General features: G+C 40.9%; 2 protein-coding genes across 4 annotated transcripts in view; both read left to right on the top strand.

Annotated features, from left to right (window-relative positions):
* pole2 (polymerase (DNA directed), epsilon 2) overlaps positions 1 to 12,066 on the top strand; it is a 40,478-nt gene extending 28,412 nt beyond the window's left edge. The window contains exons 14-19 of one of the 2 annotated variants that reach the window (XM_067991031.1): positions 2,629 to 2,688; positions 3,179 to 3,256; positions 3,369 to 3,477; positions 9,354 to 9,530; positions 10,313 to 10,380; positions 11,901 to 12,066. In XM_067991031.1, the coding sequence (XP_067847132.1) occupies positions 2,629 to 2,688; positions 3,179 to 3,256; positions 3,369 to 3,477; positions 9,354 to 9,530; positions 10,313 to 10,380; positions 11,901 to 11,919 (511 nt within the window). In that variant the 3' untranslated portion in view covers positions 11,920 to 12,066. The remainder of the gene's footprint in view (positions 1 to 2,628; positions 2,689 to 3,178; positions 3,257 to 3,368; positions 3,478 to 9,353; positions 9,531 to 10,312; positions 10,381 to 11,900) is intronic. The other variant, XM_067991030.1, reaches the window with a different exon arrangement.
* Positions 12,067 to 15,548: 3,482 nt separating this feature from the next.
* On the top strand, positions 15,549 to 22,065 carry dnaaf2 (dynein axonemal assembly factor 2). 2 transcript variants are annotated; one of them, XM_067991838.1, is made up of 3 exons: positions 15,549 to 17,527; positions 19,545 to 19,691; positions 20,964 to 22,065. In XM_067991838.1, exons 1-3 carry the CDS (start codon positions 15,590 to 15,592, stop codon positions 21,639 to 21,641), a joined length of 2,763 nt encoding a protein of 920 aa, XP_067847939.1. In that variant the 5' UTR covers positions 15,549 to 15,589; the 3' UTR covers positions 21,642 to 22,065. The 2 variants fall into 2 exon arrangements, with proteins under 2 accessions (XP_067847939.1, XP_067847940.1); XM_067991839.1 differs by having other exon boundaries at positions 19,548 to 19,691.
* Positions 22,066 to 24,237: the final 2,172 nt, after the last annotated feature.

Consider the following 24,237-nt stretch of genomic DNA (forward strand, 5'->3'; position numbering starts at 1 on the left):
ATTCCCCCGCTCTTTCCCCGTAGCCCTGCAAATTTTTTTCCCTTCAAGTATTTATCCAATTCCTTTTTGAAAGCCACGAATGAATTGAAGTTTGTGTAGGATGGGGGTTTGGGAGGTCGCGGGGAAAACATTGGAGATAAAAGCGTGAATGAGTGTTCCAGCAACAATGGGGGTGAGATAGGGAAAGAGGAAGATCATAGTTCCAAAGTGAAAATAGGCAGTCTTGGTGATGGATAGAACACCAAAGTTGTGCACTGTGGGGTTTCAGTCTGAGTGAGCAGTTGGCCATAGGGCTAGAATCGGGCCATGATGTAAAGTTTCTGGCAAGAGCCAGATGATTTGGACCGTAGCAGCGTTTAGCTAAAGTGAATTCTGGCTCATCCTTGGCAATGTTGGATAGGCAATCAGACAGCACAGCTTCAATCAACAGATCATTCAACATCTGTGGAGAGAACAGACAAGTTAACACTTCAGGTGTGGACCTTTTGTCAGAACGGATTCCAGCATTTTCTGTTTTTGTTTCAGATTTCTAGCATCTGTAGTTTTCTGCTTTCTGATTAACACAGTTTTAATCATGGATTTGGCAGAGAGATAAAGTTTTATGTCATCAGTGTGCAAACGAACGCTACTTATGGAAAACGTCGATGAGAGTCTGCATCTATAATAAATAGAAGTCAGGATGGAAACTCGGGGCATATAGGAAGTGATGTGCTAGCTGCATTACGACAGAATGGAATGGAACCACGAAAGGGTAGTGCTACCGAGATGCATTGTGGAGGCGGAAGCAGCGATCGACTGCATTAAAGGCAACAGAAGGGTAAAGATGAATAATGTAATGGGCACAGAGACTATGACCAGTGTAGTCCCTGCTGTGGGTTGGACAGAATGCAGACTTAAGGAATTTTAACCGGCAGCGATGGGTGTGGAGTTGATTGGTAATGATGCATTCAGTGACCTTAGGGAAGAAGCTAGAGATTGAATGATAATTGGAAAGGACAAAGGGGTCAAGGATAAACTTTTGAGAAAGAGATTTCTGAAATTTTGGGGGCCAAGGAGTGCTAGTTGAGTTAGGAAGAAGTCAAAAGAGTAAGTGATTGATTTTGTAGAAAAGATGAGTCTGATGTGGTCTAGGGAGCGATAAGAGATAAGCTGCAGGGTATTGTAGAGTAGGAGAGGGAGGTGATGGGGTAGCAGATGATCCCAATTTTAGAGATACAGAAATCCATGAGCTCCTCACACTTGACATCAGAGGCGTAGGTTGGAGGAGGCAGGTAGAGAGGCTAAATAAGGAGGGTTGTGGTGAAAAGTTTTGGATTGTCCTTGCCCTCCAAGATAATCTTGGAGTAGTAAGAGGATTTGGTGGCAGAGACAGTAAGTGCTTGGTCAGCCAGCGCTATATGGCAACAGCAACTTGAGATTTATTAAATTGGCTACGCTCATAGTTGGGAAGGTTCCAGCCAATCAACTACCAAACAAAGTAGACCCTGGCATCATTTTATTTTGTAAGAAGAATTATAATTAGAGTTTCTTCTTTGCACTTCAGAAATGTAGAACATTTCACTTGCTGCGATGTGGAATATTATAGCAACAGGAGTAGGCCATTCAGCCCCTCGAGCCCGCTCCGCCATTTGATCAGATCATGGCTGATCTGTGATCTAACTCCATATACCTGCCTTTGGCCCATATCCCTTAATACTTTGGTTGGCAAAAAGCTATCTATCTCAGATTTAAAATTAGCAATTGAGCTAGCATCAATTGCCGTTTGTGGAAGAGAGTTCCAAACTTCTACCACCCTTTATGTGTAGAGGCGTTTTCTAATCTCATTCCTGAAAGGTCTGGCTCTAATTTTTAGACTGTGCCACCTACTCCTAAAACCCCCAACCAGCGGAAATAGTTTCTATCTGTTCCCCTTAATATCTTATAAACTTCGATCAGATCACCCCTTAACCTTCTAACTCTAGAGAATACAACCCCAATTTGTGTAATCTCTCCTCGTAACTTAACCCTTGAAGTCCGGGTATCATTCTAGTAAACCTACACTGCACTCCCTCCAAGGCCAATATGTTCTTCCGAAGGTGCGGTGCCCAGAACTGCTCACAGTACTCCAGGTGCGGTCTAACCAGGGTTTTGTACATTTGCAGCATAACTTCTGCCCCCTTGTACTCCAGACCTCTAGATATGAAGGCCAGCATTCCATTAGCCTTATTGATTATTTTCAGCACCTGTTCATGACACTTCAATGATCTATGTACCTGAACCCCTAAGTCCCTTTGGATATTTGTAAGGAATCTTACAACACCAGGTTATAGTCCAACAATTTTATTTTAAAATCACAAGCTTTCGGAGATTATCTCCTTCGTCAGGTGAGTAGGTCACTACTCACCTGACGAAGGAGATAATCTCCGAAAGCTTGTGATTTTAAAATAAAATTGTTGGACTATAACCTGGTGTTGTAAGATTCCTTACATTTGTCCACCCTAGTCCATCACCGGCATCTCCACACCTTTGGATATTACATCATGTACTTTTAAAAATAAATTATTCTTTCAAAAGGTACTGTAGTAATGTTTTATACTATATTATAGTCAATAATAGAATCTAAATAATTTTTCTTCCCTCATTTCGCAGCAGCCGTTTTGTTTTTGTTCCTGGTCCTGAAGATCCAGGTCCCAGTTCTATCTTGCCCAGGTAATCACTAGTTCTTGATGTACTTCTCTTTGACTCTTTTCAATCTTGATGGTGTCCTGCACCGTAGGCCTTGGTTTCCCATTAGTACTACTGCTACTAATTCCTGTCCGTCTGCAGCGACGATGGAGCCAAATGAATTCACTCCATTGCTATTGGTTCTCAACTAGCCTAGTCGCTTCTGTCATCTGTATGCCTTTCTGTGACGTTGTCTATCCAGCGCTTCCTTGGTCTTCCTCGGCTTCTTGTTGCATATACCTCTGCATGCAGGGCCATGAAAGGTATTCTCGTTGTTTCCATTCTTGAAACATTTCCATTAGTAATTTTTAAAAATGTGGCTTCTTATTTATGCAATAAAATTCTCCTGAAGCTATTGAAATGAATAAAAATGAATGCACCATAAAGCATGATCACCTTTTGAGATGATATGAAATTGTTTTTATCCACGTCTGATGGTAGATTATTTTATAACCTTACTTTCATTTGTTTAAAGACCTCCGCTAGCTGAGTACATCACGGAAGAGTTTACTAAGAGAGTTCCATTTTCCGTATTTACTACAAATCCCTGCAGGTAAACTTTCTGCATAACTCATCATTTCACAGTTCACTGGTCGTTTTATTGAACAGCTATTCTGGTACAGAAAAGCAGATTAACAATATTTTTCTTTGTTTATTACTGTTAGGATTCAGTACTGTACACAAGAAATCATAATTTTTCGTGAGGATTTGGTTAATAAGATGTGTAGAAATTGTATCCGGTTTCCTAGCAGTAATTTGGACATTCCAAACCATGTGAGTAACTGTTACATTTTTGGATTTCAGACTCGATATTCTACTGGGGTTCAGTGTCATCAGCCGCTCCCATAAGCAGACCTTGCATTCCTCTATGATCCAGATTGTCACTTTACTTGCCCTATATCTGCGTCACAGTAGCACTAACCAATGCTCAGTTTGGGTTCCGCCAGGACCACTTGGCTCCAGACCTCAGTACAGCCTTGGTCCAAACTGGACAAAAGAGCTGAATTCCAGAGGTGAGGTGAAAGTGACTGCCCTTGACATCAAGGCAGCATTTGACTGAGTGTGGCACCAAGGAGCCCTAGTAAAATTGAAGTCAATGGGAATCAGGGGGAAAACTCTACAGTGGCTGGAGTCATACCTAGCACAAAGGAAGATGATAGTGGTTGTTGGAGGCCAATCATCTCAGCCCCAGGACATTGCTGCAGGAGTTCCTCAGGGCAGTGTCCTAGGCCCAACCATCTTCAGCTGCTTCATCAATGACCTTCCCTCCATCATAAGGTCAGAAATGGGGATGATCGCTGATGATTGCACAGTGTTGAGTTCCATTTGCAACCCCTCAGATAATGAAGCAGTCCGAGCCCGCATGCAGCAAGACCTGGACAACATCCAGGCTTGTGCTAATAAGTGGCAAGTAACATTCACGCCAGACAAGTGCCAGGCAATGACCACCTCCAACAAGAGAGAGTCTAACCACCTCCTCTTGACATTCAACGGCATTACCACCGCCAAATCCCCCACCATCAACATCCTGGGGGTCACCATTGACCAGAAACTTAACTGGACCAGCCATATAAATACTGTGGCTACAAGAGCAGGGTATTCTCCGGCGAGTGACTCACCTCCTGACTCCCCAAAGCCTTTCCACCTTCTACAAGGCACAAGTCAGGAGTGTGATGGAATACTCTCCACTTTCCTGGATGAGTACAGCTCCAACAACACTCAAGAAGCTCGACACCATCCAGGACAAAGCAGCCCGCTTGATTGGCACCCCATCCAACACCCTAAACATTCACTCCCTTCACCACCGGCGCACTGTGGCTGCAGTGTGTACCATCCACAGGATGCACTGCAGCAACTCGCCAAGGCTTCTTCGACAGCACCTCTCAAACCCGCGACCTCTACCACCTAGAAGGACAAGGGCAGCAGGCACATGGGAACAACACCACCTGCACGTTCCCCTCCAAGTCACACACCATCCCGACTTGGAAATATATTGCCGTTCCTTCATCGTCACTGGGTCAAAATCCCAAACTCCGTTCCTAACAGCATTGTGGGAGAACCTTCACCACACGGACTGCAGCGGTTCAAGAAGGCGGCTCACCACCACCTTCTCAAGGGCAATTAGGGATAGGCAATAAATGCTGGCCTCGCCAGAGACGCCAACATCCCATGAACGAATGAAAAAAAAACTGTCCAAGGATCGAACGGACAATAATTGCCACTATATGTTGTCTTACTGAAGTGTACCATGTGCTGCCAAGTGATGATTCTTGTATTAGGCAGCAGGCTGAATGTAAATTCGATAAACCAACAGACTATTTAACAATGAACAGGTAAATGAATGGTACATAGGTTGTCTGCCATTTTGCAGCGTTTAAACACCGACAATGCCATGGAACCAGCCTGGAACCTTTATAGTTTAAAAGTTTCAAAAATAAGTGACTGCTTGATGCACACATGTGGGAGAAGAGAATAGAGGGCAATAGGGGCAGGGTGGAAAAAGGTAATCCGAGTGGGAGGAGGCCCATGGGAAGTATGAACACCAGCATAGACCAGATGGGCCGAATGGTCTGTCTCTGTGCTTAAGATTCTATACAATTCTATGTTTATAAAAAAAAAAAACAATTTAACCCCTTGTGCCGATATGAGTAATAAAAGAACTTAAAACAGTAATCAAATACAGGTAAAAATATTTTCATTTTTGTCACAGCAGATTTTCTAACTTTTGAACTGCCATGGATTTCATGGACCCCATCCCCTTCCCGAATCATAAGAACATAAGAAATAGGAGCAGGTGTAGGCCATACAGCCCCTCGAACCTGCTCCGCCATTCAATAAGATCATGGCTGATCTTCAACCTTAACTCCACTTTCCTGCCCGATCCCTGTATCCTTTGATTCCCTTAGAGTCCAAAAATCTATTGCTCTCAGCCATGAATGTGCTCAACGACTCAGCATCCACAGCCCTCTGGGGTAGAGAATTCCAAAGATTCACGACCCTCTGAGTGAAGAAATTTCTCCCCATCTCAGTCCTATATGGCCGACCCCTTATCCTGAGACAATGCCTCCTAGTTCTAGACTCTCCAGTCATGGGAAACAGCCTCTCAGCATCAACCCTGCCAAGCCCTCTCAGAATCTTATGTTTCAATGAGACCACCTTTCATTCTTTCAAACTCCAGAGAATATAGGCCCACAGTACTCAACCTCTCCTCATAGGACAACCCTCATCCCAGGAATCAATCTAGTGAACCTTCGTTGCACCACCTCTAAGGCAAGTATATCCTTCCTTAGGTAAGGAGAGCAAAACTGTGCACAGTACTCCAGGTGTGGTCTCACCAAAGCCCTGTACAATTGCAGCAAGAATTCCTTACTCTTGTACTCCAACCCCCCTGCAATAAAGGCCAACATACCATTTGCCTTCCTAATTGCTTGCTGTACCTGCACATTAACTTTCTGTGTTTCGTGTACAAGGACACCCAAATCCCTCTGAACACCAACATTTAATAGTTTCTCACCATTTTAAAAATATTCTGTTTTCCTATTCTTCCTACCAAAGTGAATAACCTCACATTTCCCCACATTATACTCCATCTGCCACCTTACCTTCTTGCCCACTCACTTAACCTGTCTATATCCCTTTGGAGATTCAGTGTGTCCCCCTCACAGTTTACTTTCCCACCTAGCTTTGCATCGTCAGTAAACCTGGATACATTATACTCGGTCCCTTCATCTAAGACATTAATTTAGATTGTAAATGGCTGAGGCCCAGGCGCTGATCCTTGTGGCACCCCACTAGTTACAGCCTGCCAACCTGAAAATGACCCATTTATTCCTACTCTCTGTTTTCTGTTCGTTAACCAATCCTCTATCCATGCTAATATTTTATCCCCAACCCCATGAGCCCTTATCTTGTGTAACAATCTTTTGTGTGGCACCTTATCGAATGCCTTTTGAAAATCCAAAATATACTACATCCACTGGTTCTCCTTTATCTACCCTGCAAATTACATCCTCAAAAAACTAATAGATTTGTCAAACATAATTCCCCTTTCATAAAACCATGTTGATTCTACCTAATCATATGATTTTCTAAGTGCCCTGTTACCATGTCCTTAATAATGGATTCCAGCATTTTCCCGACTACTGATGTCAGACTAACTGGCCTGTAGTTCCCAGTTTTCTTTCTCCCTCCTTTCTTGAATAGCAGTGCCACATTTACTACCTTCCAATTCACTGGGACCATTCTAGAATCTAGGGAATTTTGGAAGTTCACAACCAATATCTCTACTCTCAATATTTTTAGTTTTATTAACTAATTCGTTTATCTAGTTTAAGTTATTAATTTAATAAAGTTAATAGCAAGCTATACTTTCCAAGCTCTTAGTTAACCACTGCCCTAGCTTAGAGAGCAAAAAAACGGTAATACTCACCAACCAACCAACCACCTACCTGCTCTCATGTGATGTCACTCCTTGATTATTTTTTTCTATCCACTGCTCCTTTATACCGGACCCCTGTGGGGGGGGGGTTCCAACGCTGCTCTCTCTCCGCCGCTCCTTTATACCGGACCCCTGTGGGGGGGGGGTTCCAACGCTGCTCTCTCTCCGCCGCTCCTTTATACTGGACCCCTGTGGGGGGGAGGGGGGGTTCCAACGCTGCTCTCTCTCCGCCGCTCCTTTATACCGGACCCCTGTGGGGGGGGGTTCCAACGCTGCTCTCTCTCCGCCGCTCCTTTATACCGGACCCCTGTGGGGAGGGGGGGTTCCAACGCTGCTCTCTCTCCGCCGCTCCTTTATACCCCTGTGGGGAGGGGGGGGTTCCAACGCTGCTCTCTCTCCGCCGCTCCTTTATACTGGACCCCTGTTTGGGGGGGGGGGGGGTTCCAAAGCTGCTCTCTCTCCGCCGCTCCTTTATACCGGACTGCTGGGGAGGGGGGATTCCCATGCTGCTCTCTCTCCGCCGCTCCTTTATACTGGACCGCTGGGGAGGGGGTGGGATTCCCACGCTGCACTCTCTCCGCCACTCCTTTATACCGGACCGCTGGGGAGGGGGGAGATTCCCATGCTGCTCTCTCTCCGCCGCTCCTTTATACCGGACCGCTGGGGAGGGAGGGATTCCCATGCTGCTCTCTCTCCGCCGCTCCTCTATACCGGACCGCTGGGGAGGGGGAGATTCCCATGCTGCTCTCTCTCCGCCGCTCCTCTATACCGGACCGCTGTGGGGGTGGCGGGGTGGGGGGGAGGAGATTCCTACGCTGCTCTCACTCTGCCGCTCCTTTATACAGGACCGCTGGTGGTGGGGGGGGGACTACCAAGCTGCTCTCTCTGCCGCTCCTCTATACCAGACCGCTTGGGGGGATTCCCACGCTGCTCTCGCTCTCCGCCGCTCCTCTATACTGGGGGGGTGGGGGGGGTGCTTCCAACGCTGCTCTGTCTCCGCCGCTCCTTTATACTGGGCCGCTGTGGGGGACTCCTGCACTAACTCTCTCCCGCCGCTTCTTTATACCGGACCACTGGGAGTGGGGGGGATTCCCACACTTTCTCTGTAACAGAAATTATGGCCATTCAGTTCATTGTACCTGTGCCAGTATTACCTCTTTGATTGGAGTCATCTACTCTAACCCACTTTCCTTTTATTGTTTTATTAGTCCTCCTTTATTCCTTTTTAAATACTTCTCCAATTCTTTTTTAGATGATATAGTCCCTGCCTCAATAGTCATTTGTGGTAAAGAATTCCACATTCTGATAACCGTCTGGAAAAATCTCCCTGTCGAGGATTTATCATTGTTCCTCATTTAGGCGTATACCCTCTCCCTTTATACACTTTATCACTGCTATGTGACAGCTGAGCTGCAAATCTCTTTTGTTTCTTCGCTTTCCCGTGAACTTTACTATACTTGTCTGAACAGATGACACCTCTTTGTTGATGTCCTTGGAATTAGCGCTGGGAAACATCAATTACTTTTCACCCAGCATATTTTCTCCCATTCTGAAGGCTATTTGACTCTAGGAGCCATCCCACTTGCATGTCCACAGACCTCAGCATTTTCCAATGGCATTTCCACACTATCTTATTTGTTTCTACAGTCTACTCTCTCATACAGGACCATCTGTTCAGATGGTCCAAACATTGATAAGCTATTTAAAACTACATTTAAAAAAAAAACTTTGACACAGTTACAATAATAAAAAATCAAAGCATAGCAATATTACACTAACATGGAGAATTAATCAGGCCTGCTGCAGTACCTCTGAGTAACCCATTCCATCCTAGTCTCCTGACAATCACTCAAAACTTATCCAACAGTTTCTATTTATAAAACCTAACTTGTTATTGGCCTTTTTTGTGCCTTTATCTACCTGTACTCCATCTTTAAGTACTAGTACTTTTTTTTAGATTCAAAGTTAAAAACGTTCTCAAAGCTGCATTTCAGATTTATTACCTCTTGGGTGGGGAATCTAGTCCTCTGTTGCTGGGTCAATGAGGATATCTAAATAGAGGTAATAATATTTGGGTCTACTGATGAGTCGAAGTATAATGTTTTTTTTCTATAATCCATTTTGAATTTTTTTTTATTAAGTCATTTTGACAGTTTTCTGTGACAGTAAAAGATTAACTTCACTAATATTTTTGTTTCAACTTTCATGGTAGTTTGTGAAGACCATCATAGCGCAAGGACATCTAACACCACTGCCACTGTACGTCAGTCCAGTCTACTGGGCCTACGATTATGCTCTTCGTGTGTACCCAGTACCAGACCTGATTGTCTTTGCTGACAAATATGATCCATTCAACATCGTCCATACAGACTGCATCTGTATCAATCCAGTAAGTCACCACTACATAAAATTCTTATCACAGTGTAAACTGAATTAATGTTATAAAAAATACCTAATCAGTATACATCTTTAAAAAATGTTCAACTTTGTCTCAAATAACTTTAGGGAGTTTGCAGAATTCAGTTCGGTGTTACTGAAAAGTATTTTTTTTTAAATGCTGTTGAGCATGAACTTATTAACAAAAATGGTTGCAGTTTCTTTCAAAGTGCTGAACTTTATAATTAATCTGCTGCCATTTGCAATGCACATTTTCTTTCTTAATTCCAGTTTTAATTTTTTTTTGTTTTTCTTCAGTTCATAGTGCTTTACAATAATCGTTATATTTCCATGAAACTTTTAGATTTAGTTGGCAGAAAACACCTAAGTGTGGTCGGACATGGATTTGTGTCTTTGTTCCTTTCAGTGAGTTTTCAATCACAACAGCATTGTTTGTGGAGGCTAAGAGCTTCCCCATAAAGAAAGGAAAATCGAGAAGATGGAGGATTGGGTCATTCACAAATCTAGCATCTGGTTACAGAATGGTGTCTGGAAGCAGGTCTGAGGAATGATGCGTGACATAGGAAGGGGGAAACAATGAAATCTGAAAGTGATCAATTATTTTTTTTAATGTGTAGGATTAAAGCATTTCCTTTATCTTTATATTTTATTTTTTAGTCATCTGTATGTTTTAAATCCTAGTTTAATGTACCACTAACTTGTAATAACTGTGTGTGTACTCGTTTTATATAATTGTACATCTTTTAATGGAAGTCTTTTACTTAATTGTTTTAGGGCTCATTTCCACGTAGTGGATTCTGCTTCAAGGTGTACTATCCCTCAAATAGAACTGTGGAGGACAGGTAATAGAGAAACAATTTGTAGAGCTTTCATTGTAATTAAATATAGAAACATTAATTTTCATTTTTTTTCTAACTTGAGCCAATACAATTGGACGTAACAGTGCAGGAAGACTTATACAATTACATATGCAGAAATATATGAAAAGAAAACTCGAAACAAAATATTATTTTACAGCCTCAGAAACTACAAATGCCTGTCAAGTCTGCTTTGGATTCGGCTGTTAGATGTTAAGAAAGAGCAGATAGGCTTCACCTATCCCGCCCCCTCAAAGGGAAGTATCTGTCCTCTATGCCAATACTTTCCAACTGTGGCATGGGTGAGAGGTCACAAAGTGGACAATCATGGGCAGGCACCAATGTATTGCCAAAATATTGTTTACTTCACAAAACAACTAAAAGGAGACCATCCTTTAAACCAGTTATTGTATTAGGTATAACAAACCAAGTGCATAATAGTATGTAACACTGCTTTATACCTAGGCACCCAATTGTTATACTCATCTGCAGCAGTTGTGCTCGGTTTCTTGTGACATTTTTGAGGCATTGTACATGTGTAGGTAGCAGCCCAGCTTCTGGCTACATATTGGCATGAACCTGCTGTCGAAAAAGGACTTGGACATGTCCTGGTAAATAGACTGATTTTGGCACATGGCTGACATTATAACCTGCACCTTCTTCTGAGGTCTCGTACCGGTTTCAGTTGTTACATTGGAGCAGGCACCGCACAACTTAAGCATCAAATCATCTACTTGGGTCGGTCACCTGAAGGTGGTTTACGTATGCAGATATTGGATAGTGGTGTTTGCTACAAATTTGACACTAAATTTATGATGATACCAGCAAATACCAAATTCATGTTATAACAGGTGGCTCATTGGGTAAATACTGTGTGATGTGGTACTGATCAATGCAGACCAGAAGATCCCAGGTTTCAACCTTAGTCTCTGCTGAGCTTTCTGATTTCTGCCTGGGAGTATTCTGATTAGCTTCAGTTGCTTTGGACTAGATGTGGGGGAAGGGGTGGGGAGGGGAAGGGAAGGGAAGAGAATGAGCCACTTCTCATTCCTGTTCACTATCAAGTGATGCTTCCTAGAAGGTCTGTATCTATGGACTTTGGGTAAGGATAAAACTAGGTTTTGTAGTAATGGCCTTCATGCTTGAAAAGCCTGACTGCTCATCATCTAGACTCTCAAATAAAGAATAACCTGCTAAATGAAGTAATCATGTGCAGTGAGCACCTCTGCAACTGTCTCTTAGCATGAGTTAGGAGACGGGGAGGGGAAAAAATGATTTTCCATGTAAACTAAATATATTAATTATAGACACTCATTCAAAAGTAAGTTTAGATGTATTCACAATTGTGACTATTGATTGTTGACATTGAAGTACGATATAATGTAAAGAATTAGTTTTCAGAGATGCATCTGTTTTATCTTATGGTTGCATTAAAATCTATCTACAGAGAGATCAGTTTCAACTAATTATGAAAAGATGATGAATGGATTTTCCTTTCTTTTCAGCAAACTTCAGAACCTTTGATTGTGAATTTTTAAAAGTTGGAAAAGTCTGCACACCGAAGACTTGCATTTGCACATTAATGTCATGAAAAGTTTCTGATAATTCCTTGTTTTTGTGTTTATTTATATTGGTGCTTTTTTATGAATTAAACTTAAAATGTCTGTCTGAGTTTAGTTGTACATACGTTATTGATAACTACAGCCAAAAACGCGCACCGCCAAAAAACAGACACTTACTGACCGTCCCAAATAACTTGCTTGTAACAGATACAAATTGCATCTTGAAACCACAGACACTCGCAAATTACGAACTACGGACAGCCTTCAATGCACCACCCGTTTACAACTTAAAACTGGACACGCAGGTAATCGCGAGGTGGCAGCGGGTGAAAAAAAAACGACGCTTGTGTAATGGTGATCTCTTTACCCAGCATGCATAGTGACAGAGAAACCACTCTATCTCTGGGATTGAATACTTGCACAGTTCTATCCCAGGGATAGAGCGGTTTCTCTGCCACCATGGATGCTGGGGACTCGAGTTTGGGGCAGAAGGAGGCTGGGGGTGGAGAGATGGAGAGAATGGTTTCCTCTTTTCCATGCCCTTGGTTTCCACTCTTCGCCTGCTCACGGATGGCCTGCAGGTTCTTGGAACTTCTTACAACAGCTGCTAGCGGGAAACCACAAATAAAGATCCTCAACTACAGGGGACTCTTTAAAAGGTAAATCCAATAACATTTGTAGAAGTCATGTGATCTGACATCACATGGCCAGATGTCATGGTCAGAACATCTGGGAATGCCTCCAACCAGAGTTAGCAACCCTACTCCACCAGTACTTCAGGTACTGATAAGCTGCTTACAGCCCCTTGCCCATCACCAAACATTAGCTGCTGCAGCACATGGAGGGAGGGGGTCCAGGACAGGAGTCTGCAGGACATTAATTTCCCCCCCCCCCCCTCTCCAATTTGGCTGGGATCTCCTAGGCACTTTGGCCCTACAGCAACCACCTCGCCCTCTGCAGGCTTCCAACGTAGCAGATCCCAGGATCATGACATCCCTCCCTCAATGGAAAAGGACCTTGGGATGCAAATGAACTGGGAAACCAACAAACAGAAAATGAACTGAAGTCACATCCTGCCAGCAGGGCACCATCTCAGGTGAGGGCAAAAAAAAGAAGGAACGCTACAGAAGATACAGCCAACCCTGGGATATTTGGCTCGTCTGGTTTGCTGTACATATAATGACCATTTTGAAAATAAGGACACCTGATACAACTCCCCTAGGTGTCCCTAATTTACAGGTTTCACTGCATTCTCATAATTTTTCTAAGCTTGATGCCAAACTAAAATTTGCAATTATATCCCTTTTTAAAAACTGGTTTATTTTACTCCTGAGGTTTCTCTCAATCATAATTTATAAAACTTTTGTCTGTTACGTTCAGTGTAGTAGGCAGAGCACCTCTGTGTGATACACCTTTCAATTTACTGCAAGAATTATACTGGAGATATCTGAAAATGTTGCTATGATGATGAGAAAAGGATGCTCAAAACTTAACAAATAAAGGCACAAATCCGAAGTTATTTTCTGATGGCAAAAACACCCCATTTTATAGGATATTAACATCACGTGTCCAAATATAGTGTAGCTTTTCTGAACTAGAGACTAAAAAGTAGTTTACACATTTTTAACCTAATCTGATGCAAAAAATACTGAATTTTTTTCATCAGAATATAGTAACAACTGAACATTTTTGAGACTAAAGGTGCTGCATTTCTATTAAGAAAATTAAGGGCATAGTATTAAGGACTTATCCGGTCCCTCCCAACCTATATATTTTCAATATTTGACACAGTAAATAAAATAAATTTGATGGATTATCATTAAATTTCATAACCAATTTTAGGTCCCTTCTATCCAGTATGGGAATTGGTTGACCAGCCATTTTTATAGTCAATCCAACACATGGTGATAGAATTGAGGCATATCCATTTTCTGACTTTATGCAAGAATCTCAAAAGTTCATGATAGAAACTTCTTATGTTTGTATTTATTGATATAAATTGTGTCCATGTGGTCACAGCTGACCCTGATCCTGCTCTCACGGGACACACACACCTTCCAGCAGAGTTCAGAATAGTGATCAGGAGCAGGAACTCTGACTTTCTGATTTTCTCCCCCCATCTCCTGGCTAACTCAGACATTGATACCCACTGCTAACGCAGCACAGACCAGGGATTGAATCTGGGCCACCTCAGTCTCTACAGCTCAGCAAAAACAAAGCAGGCAGAGTGCCGATCCACTGAGTATTGAGGGAAGACTAGACATGACTGTCCACTTTTTTAGCCCCTTGCTTCCATCTTCTTGAAAGGCATATCTTCAGAGCCCTCCTTACAGCCTTGGTCCTCTGCAATGTATGAGTAAATCAAAATGATTCCCTGAACTTGAGTGAGTTGAAGCTGAAACACTCAGCTACTGACTCGATCTCTGATAAAAGTGAATAATTCTCTCAAGGAAAAGCATTTGGCATGGGGATCTCTCAGGCTTTGTGTAACATTTGTATTATATGAACATTAAGTGAATTTTTAACTACAATAATGCCTTAGATTTTATAATGCACTCAAACCATCAATTCCCTTGTGGAATCTATTGCTTTTGTAGCTTGGAATGTGAAGTAGGGCTGTCTGGTTTGAAGCCATAGTAGCACTTTGAACTATAGTCAATCTAACTAAATCTTTTATAAAACTACTGCATTATTAAATAACGCATGAGGAGAAATGACTCCATGGTACCTGGAGCCATGTTTTGCTTCATCAATACTTTTAATGCACATTGAAAAGGATTAAGTCTTGAAATAATTTGATACGGTTGACCTCAACAGTTTAATATGCTGGTGAAAGTCCTTATCTGCTAATTTATTTTTTTGCTTCTGTATAATTTTACTTCCAATAAATTGAGATTAGTTTGACAGACCATGTGTTTTTGTGTCAGTTCAGAGATGAGGAGCGTATGGTGGTATCCCTTACTATTTCTAATGCATACCACCAACAGCTATATACTTGAAGGGAGAAGTTACAATTTAAACATTCACTACCAGCCAGAATCTGGGATCTAGCCCCCATATAATTGTGTTGTCGAGCCAAGATCTGTGTGCACATTTTTTTATTGAGAAACCATGAAGCACCAAATCCTCATAGTACAGGACATCATCAAAGCAGTCTTCAACTGCAGGCAATATTTGTATAATAATTATTGGAGTTTATTTAGAAAATGCAATCAATATTAACATGAATTACTATGTAATGAAAGCAGTAACATTACTGCTGGTAAATCCCAATCCATTCTGTGTTGAGTTTGGGGTTGTCCAGCGTCCTCTCCTTGACAACGCGGACGCATCACACCAAGATTCGGTTTGATTCCTGTCTGCTCCACCGCATTTATGGCGTCTTGTAAAGTAAACACCCACCGCACAACATTTTCTAGACATAACTTAAAAGTACGTTATTATAAACCACTCATTTGTTTAAAAAAAAGCGACTTAAACTAATTAATTCGGAGATGGAGAAAGGAGCGATTTAAACGTTTGCAAAACTTATCTGGTGTTGACGTCATCACCGTTCTTCCCGGCCCGGCGGATGGGGACGCGCTGAGGCTGAGGCTGTGCTGCGGTCGGGCGCTCGGCAGTTGGGCTGAAGCATGGCGTCGGGTTCAAAGCTGGAGGAGTTGGATATGACCCGGGACGAAGTGGACCGCTTTACGAAAGCGTTTAAAGACGAGACGTTTAGAAAAATGTTGTCCGAATACGCGGAGGAAATCTCCAATCCAGAAAATAAGAAGAAATATGAAGAGGAAATCACTCAGCTGGAAAAGGAGAGAGGCGTGGACATCAAGTTCGTGCATCCCAACCCGGGCTATGTCCTCAAAACCAGCGTCAACGGGGACAGGAAATGTTTCATCAACATCTGCAGCAACGATCTGATAAACAAGCCCGTTTGCAAAGCCGGGAAAGGGAGCAACGGGACAATGGGGCAGCATTGGTCTCTTCCCTATAGTCTCACGCCTGGGAGGGAAGATCTGGGTGCAGGTGGCAGAAAGTATATGATTTATGATGTGGTCTTTCATCCGGACACGCTGTACATGGCCGATAAAAATAAGAAGTTTAGAAAAATGGTGGATCAAACTTCAATAGAAGTGATAGAGAAACAACTAAACGCAAAACTGGATCTAAGAAACGTTAAGACTTTAAAAGTAAAATACAAAGGGTTGCCCCACGCGGCTGTCATTCGCAAGCCGCTTCCTGATGGTCCGAAAGAGCCTCCAGAAGCAGACAATCCTTTAAGGTTTCCTTACCCCTTCGATCTTCCAAAGTCAGAAAATGCTTCTGTAAATTATACCAAAGAGAAAAAAACGAACGGGAGCTCAAAAACTGCTGCGAAAGACAAGAATAAGAAAACGCAAGACAGCAAATCTACCCAACCCAAATACTCCATTATTTACAGGTCACATTTTGAGATGCAAGATTACCGATATACTCGTGAAGCTGCTCCCAGCACCAGACCTAAAGAACTGGTGGTTACCATCGACCTCCCTTTGCTCAAGTCTGCCGAGGATGCTTGTTTGGATGTGACCGAGAAACTGTTACGTTTAGAGTCGCAGAAACCAGCTTACAAGCTTGATTTGCCTCTGCCATATCCAGTAGATGAAGATCTGGGATCAGCTAAATTTAACAAATCCAAGAGACAGCTTGTGGTTACTTTGCCTGTGGTACCTGCGAAGCATGTCCATGTCCTAGAAATGCAACAAGATCACGGCAGTGATTTTGAGCAAACAGAGAAGAGCAATGAGTCCATGGTGAGTGGCCAGTCACTGTGCGAATCAGAATTATTGCAGCGTGAAGGACGTTCCCATGAAGAAAATAAAGGGTGTGATAGTACTTGCATAAATCCCGAAGATGAGTTTGAACTGGTTAGTGCCTTACAGGATTTCAACTTGGAGCAATCTCAGAACAATAAGCAGCTTGAACTCAGCCAAATAAAAAAATCTACTGAGTCAGTTGTTAAAGTAGCCGCATCGGTTTCAAATAATAGTTTTTTGAAGCCAAATGATGTGATTGTCTATCCCAAAATTGTTTCGGAGATAGATTCTGATGAACAGAAAAACCTCCCAGAGGATGGTACAGTTGCTTCTAGTGGTAAAGGCTTTCTTGGGTCTTTGGAAAAGGCATGCAGTAGTACTGCGGATGGACAAGTAAATGATCATCCACAGGTAGATTCAGCTGCAAACACTAAATTCTGCTCAGAAGACTGTTTAAAGGAAACTGAACCAGTGTGTCCTGATTTCCATTACCATCAAAGTGAAGGCTCCATTACATTTATACTGCAAGTGAGAAATATCAATGAAAATAGTTTGAAATCAGTACTTCATGTTCATGAATATAGTGTTACATTTGGGACAAATGACACTGATGCCTGGTACTCCTTGATTATTCAGTTTCCTTCTGAACATCAGTTGGACACCACAGAAAGTATCCTTAATGTATCTAAAGACAATGCTGCAGTGGTGTTAATAAAATCACTTGAGAGTCAAGGCTTGTGGCAAAGTTTTCATGCTGGAGACACACACAGCTGTTTACAGGTAACCTTTCCGATCCCAGAAGTCATCCTTCATGTACAAAGTGTGATAGCTGCATTAATCATTGTGCCCCCACTTCAGTCTTTTTATTGACCTGGCTTTTGTAGAACAAATACTGAAATCATTTTTAAATCAACCTAATGCTGTTTATTTTTTAGGGATAAATCAGTCACTGGGTTATTAAGAGGTGAAGCACTATCTCTAAGTACTTAAAGCAAAATTCAAAATTAATAAAAAATTGTTGGATATTAGGCACAAGAGAATAGTAAACAATGCCTTGGTGTGTGACCTGAAACATTCTTTGATGACAGTCTTCAGGGGCCCATCGTTGTGGTAACTGCATTAGTGCACTGCTACCCTTGCCGTATATCTAATTGATATTTGGTAGTTACAAAAAATATAATCCTCACAGCACTACCTAAAGATGATCCAGGTCCCCTTAAATAAATGCAAATTGCAATATCTTTGCCTCTTTTCATATTGAAAATTGAGTTCTGAGATGCGTGCACATTGCAGCTGTGACATTGGCACAGCATATAAAGCAACGTGCACGCTGATGTAATGTGTACATATCTCTGGCCTTGATTTTTTGATAAGAAAATAAGTAATTTCACGGGTGGAGGTGTCTCAAATTTGGGAGACAATTGGGTTTTACCATTTCACTATCTGAATAAAATCCACAAATTTACTGGTGTAAATTGGTAAAATCTGAGTTAATGATCCCTAGTTTTCCATTAACACAGAAGCTAGTAGCTCATTCCAGTTGATGTGCTTGTATTCAAGCCTAATTTTCCAAGCAAAAAAGTTTCATATAAAGAGAAGACTTCCTTTGTTCTCAACCCATTCTTTATGCTTCCAATCTGTTTCTCAGCCTCCATGGCTGTATACGTAATTAGGTGTCCCTAAACCTTGGAACACATTTTGAGCACGGGTAAAGATAGGTGATTTAACCAGAAAAAAGGGGGATATAGCTAAGGTCTGAAGTTACTAAAGTTACTGTCCAGACTAGAGGGCTAAAGAGTTCCCTGTACAGATAAGATACTGTTCCTGAAGCTAGTGTTGAACATGGTTTGAACAGTGTAGGAGTCCAAAGGTAGAGAAGTCAAAGTGGAAATGGGAGAGGAAGTTTTAAGTGTCGAGCCACAGGGAGGTTAAGCACACTTGCAGACAGAATGGAGATGTTCAGCTAAGTTATCACCTAATCTGAGTTTGATCTCCACAATGTAGAGGGACTGCACTGTGAACAGTAAATATAGTATAATAGATTGGAGGAAGTCTCGTATAAAAAGTTCTTGGAACAGGAAGGGCAACTTAAAAAGGAGCAGTTCTTGTTAGTGCAGAGATTCAGCACTGCTCCTTCTCCCTCTTGTAATATGCCCATGATACGTTGCATAGTCGAATGATTTAATTGTGAGATGAAATAAACTTAAAAAAGATACAGTTAAGTGTCTAGTTATTATACTAGAAATGGTAGTTAGGACTGAGCAGCTTCTCACTTGTAGGTTTATGTGTGTGCAAACTGCATTGTAAATTACAAAGACACTTTTGATTAATTGGGAGTGAATTTGATATATAAGTTTATTAGTGCAACATCAGCTTGTTTGCCTCTGTATATAGTGTAAGCTTACATGTTTACTGGCTTAATTCATAGACTACATTTTACAGAAGAGAAGTTTTAATTAATTTATACTCTAAACTAATAACACAAAGTACTACAGCCCATTTTTATTAAGTATCTGTTATACAAGTCCTATGTTGGCACTTTGTGAAGATACTATAAATTCAGAAATACGGTAGGAATTAATTAAGTTAGGTTTTGGTGAACTATGTGGTCTTGTTATTCATTCTAAGGTAAGGTTCAACATGAAAAGAACAACATTCACAAATCTTTCTCCTCTCAACCACTGTGAACTATGTTCCAAGAGTGCTGTTTGTAAACGTAGATACACAATTAAGTACTTATGCCTTTGTCAGATGTTCTCTGCTAAACATGTGAACATGAAGTGTTTTTTCTGTTTAGAAGAAGTTGTTTGTAACTTCAGAAAATGTTGATCAATTCCTGAGTACTTCCTTGGAGGATCCAGTCCCCAACGAGCTACCTGAAAAAAATCCTGCATTGATTAAGGTGTCAGAAGTCAGTGAAAGTGGCCTTGTTATTCATTCTAAGGTGAGGTTCAACATGAAAAGAACAACATTCACAAATCTTTCTCCTCTCAACCACTGAGAAAAACATTGCAGAAAGGCTGTGGAAATGATTCACAGAGTAGAAATAAGTTGCTCCAAATCAACTAATTTGATTGCTATGCTTGAATTCACAGATGTGTTGTTTTTCCCCCAATCCCGTCCTCACCCATCATCCAAACACAAATCTACAAAAGGGTCAGTGGATTGTGATTAGGAGTCAGTTTTCTCCCTCCTAATCAAGGAAAATTCCAGTGCTCCTACTACCACCCCAACTAATATCTAACACAGCACAAACTTGGATCAAACCTGGGACATTCATGGTCTGTATAGGTCAGCTTCTCATCGACTTAATCTTCCTTCTTCTAGTGGCAGAAGCTCTCTCTAAGCTATTATTTAATATTTTGATGTTTTTAAATGTTACTGTATTCAAACAGTACCAAAAATTAAGAAAACTTTGTTTTTGTATCACTCCTGTTTTGTTTTAGATTTTATTTTAGGCTTAACTTCCTTGTATTTACTAATTTATGCTGTTGCTGATGGACGTTTATAGAATATATTTACTATATTAGACGTACTGCATTTGTAATTTATATATTTCCGGCTCTTCTTTACACACTATTAATTATAAATAATAGTAAAGAAAATATTACACCCACCTTGCACTTATCATAGAATCTTACAGCATAGAAGGAGTCATTAGGCCCCTCATACCTGTGCCAGCTCTTTTAAAGAGCTATCCAATTAGTCCTGCTCCTCTGCTCTTTCCCCATAACCCTGCAGATTTTTCCTTTTCAAGTATATATCCAATTCCCTTTTGAAAGTTACTATTGAATCCGCTTCCACCACCCTTTTAGGCAGTATATTCCAGATTTATATTCTACTTGTGTTCCTGGTAACACATTTGTGAAGGGAATTTGAAATTGCTGTGTGATGTCATTGTCATGTCAATCTTTGTTACAGTCATGTGATTATTAATGACAGATTTTGCAGTCATATTATTCCCTACATACCAGTCGCTGTGCTCAAAGCCAACAAACGAAAGTAACCATGGAAATAGTCATGTGGTAGCAGGTACCTAGGAGCCATTACCATGTAAACTGAAATCTGCCAAATCTCTGGCAGCATTTATCGGCATTCTTCCAGAGCCTTGTAAACCAGAAGTGAATCAATCCGTGATGTAATTTTTTTTACACGTTTAGTTGATATTTTCAATTCCTAATTCAGATAAATTTTAATGCCAGTTTTATAATTTCAGCAACAAGAGAAGGAAGACACCAGCTCCTATGGACTTGCTCTGAAACCGGACAGAATTAACCACTACGAAGCTTGTAATACTGCATCTAACATTCAGCAACAAACAGAAGAAATCTGCCCCTCCAAATCTATTGCAAGGGATAACAAAATGGAAAAGGAGACATCTTTGTCAGATGATGCTCTAGAATATTTATCTAGTCACAGAGACCAGTTAGTTGCTGTGTCAGGGAATAATGGTCATTTTGCACAGACATCTAATGCAGCAGAAGGAACTACAATGAAAAATCCAAGGCATGAGATGGATCATTTGACTCACATTACCTGCTTGAATCCTGTTGATGAGAGTAAACTTATTAGTGAGGTTGAAATTAAAAGTCAATCAATTATGCCACCCTCAGACCTCAACACAGCACAAGTTGAGGATCCAGCATCTGTGAACGGTAAAAAGTCAGTCAATTTTAAAAGGTGTGTAAAAATGGTGGACGGTAATGTACTTGATGAAGATGACCTTCCAACTGACCAGAAGAATGGCAACTCTTCTGAGTTTATTAAACAAACAGCTGCACTGCAAATTCTTGAAGAAATCAATACTGCTGATAAAAGTGTTAAGATTATTAGTGACCATAAAACAAATTCTGCATTCATCTTCCAGAATACCGAGCTGTATCAGTTAGATTAAAGAAATGTTTGATTTGTTTATAAAGAAAACTTCAACTTTATTGTACTTGATTTAACAGATTTGATTTGTTCAGAATCTTGTAATACTAAGATTGGGTTATATTTTATAGTTTAATGCTGTAATACATTATATCATAGATTGGTTTGGGTTTTTGCATTGTATACCAAATCACAAAATAACTTTAAATCTTTTAGTTGATGGGCAGATAGCAGCAGAACTGGTTATTTCTGTGACTATAGTTTGTGAATTGTAATTAAGTCCACAGAGATTATTGAACAATTCTGTAGACTCCTCAGGAACAACTGATTTCTAATAGTTTCAGGTATGTATCATATAATATCTATTTTTGTTGAATCTCTTCTAATTATATTTAGCTAATAAGTATACTGTACAAAAAAAATAAATATTACCTTGTTTATTAAAATCGTTTGTTTAATTTCTGCACCGGCAAGAATACATTTCCAATGCTAAAACCAATTTGCACTTAAACAATTTATTTTTTGAATCACTCTAATGTGATAATTTTCAAGTTATTGAAAGTTTACAATTTGTGATTAAGATACAGCAGTATTTTTGCTAATATCAATATTAAGCCTAATGTTAAACTAACTGGTTTATGTTTCATGTCTAAAAAAAGAAGCCATTAGGAATTGAATGCGCTACTGTCCAATCTCCAGGTACAATTTCCATTGGCAAGATTAACCCAAGCCTCACCTATCACTCCTGCTCTGTATCAGTTAGGGGTTGGACCTGTGCACGAGAAGGGGTACTAGGGTTAGTGGTCAAAGGTAAGGTCAAAAAGATAGGCTTTAAGGAGGATTCTGAAGCTGGGAGCAATAAAGGGGTTAAGGGAGCAAGTTCCAGATTGTGGGGTGCAGTGGACCAAGGTTGGAAGAGTAGAGGATTTGGGCACAGGCATGGGGCTGGCAAAGATCTTAAAGGTAGGGAGGAGTGAGGCCATGAGGATTTGAAGATAAAGATGGAGATTTTCTAATCACTGCACTGAGGAATGGGAAGCCAGTAGAGAATCTGGATGATATGTAAAAGGTATTTTGTGTGGGATAAATCAGGGAGGCCATTGTACCCATCTTAGTTCATCCATTCATTTGTAACCTACAGTGCCCCCATTGCAGGATCCTAAATGATTCTTTAAATGATTTCAGGATTTTCACCTATATTCTATCTTGAAGTCCATTGATCATTCTGTGAAGAACTTCTTGATAATTGGTCCTAAGTCTGCCTTTTCCTGGCCTGAACTTTCTTCCTGTTATCCTATTCATGCAATTTACTTTAAAGTAATTTTCCACATTTACTTTTCCCATATCATTAATTATCTTATACTCTTCTATAGGATCATTTCTTAGAGGTCTCCTTTGAACAGTAAAAAGCCTAAGTTTCTTCAAACATTCCTCATAACTCAGGCTTCTGACACTAGAGATCAGTCTCATGGCTCTTCTCTACATTGCCTCCCACGGTTGAATGTCTCCCTTGTGGCTTGATGACCAGAACTGGACACAATACTCAAGGTGCGCTCTGACCAGAGCACTATACAGTTTGATCATGAGATCTTCTGACTTGTATTCCACTGTTCTTTATAGTTCAACGTTAGCTTTGATGATTGCTGCTCTGCATTGGTTGAACATGTTGATATTGAGTACACTAATACGCAAGGTCTCTTTCAACTTCATCCGTAGCTATTTCAGTGACTTTCATTTTCCTTCCTATGTGTAGTAACTTTACATTTGTCTGCATTAAATTTCATCTGCCCGCTTACATATTTTGTCCAACTCATTCTGTAATTTCTGAGCTGCCCCCTCTGTTTCATTGCCCCTCCTGATTTGGTTTCATCTGAAAATGTTACTTTAAATCAAAGTAACTGATGTAAGTTAGACACCATAGTGGTACCATTGCCAATTCCTGTGGCACCCCTCTTAATATCTTCTTACTCCGACATAACTGATTTAACAAATCCCATTGTTTTCTACCCTTCAGCCAATTTCTTATGCATCCCCACAGCTTTGAACATGACTAATAGCCTTTCATGCGGATCTTTGTCAAATGCCTTATGTAAGTTTATGGCTGAAACTTTTAACTTCTGTGGGGGCATAAAACGGCTGGTAGCAGATTGGCTGCCCGTTTTACACCCCCCCACACAGTTTTTCTTCCCATTGACCTAAATGGAAAAGAAAATTGGGCGGAGTGTATAACTGATCTGCTATCACCTCTTTTGCTCCTCTGCCGAAGTTAAAAATTTCACCCAATATGTTATTTGTTGCAGGGTTTTCTGCATTCAACTTGGGATGCCACTTCCTTGAAGCAGTCAAAGAGGTTGGTCAAGCAGCATCTTCCTTTTCTGAATCCACATTGACAGTTGTTTACTAGGTTATTTTTGTATAGATAAATCAAGATTATTCCTGATAATAAATTCCATAATTTTACATGGAATTGAAGTAAGTTTAATGGCTCTGTAGTTGCCTGTATCTGTTTGAACATAGGCACTACGTTAGCATATTTGAAATCTGGCACCTCCCCAGTTTGTGATTCCCTCATGATTGTCAATGCTTTGCAAATCTCCTCTCTAGTTTCTCTTAGCATT

This window comes from Heptranchias perlo, chromosome 10, assembly GCF_035084215.1.
Source record: "Heptranchias perlo isolate sHepPer1 chromosome 10, sHepPer1.hap1, whole genome shotgun sequence".
Lineage (NCBI taxonomy): Eukaryota > Metazoa > Chordata > Chondrichthyes > Hexanchiformes > Hexanchidae > Heptranchias > Heptranchias perlo.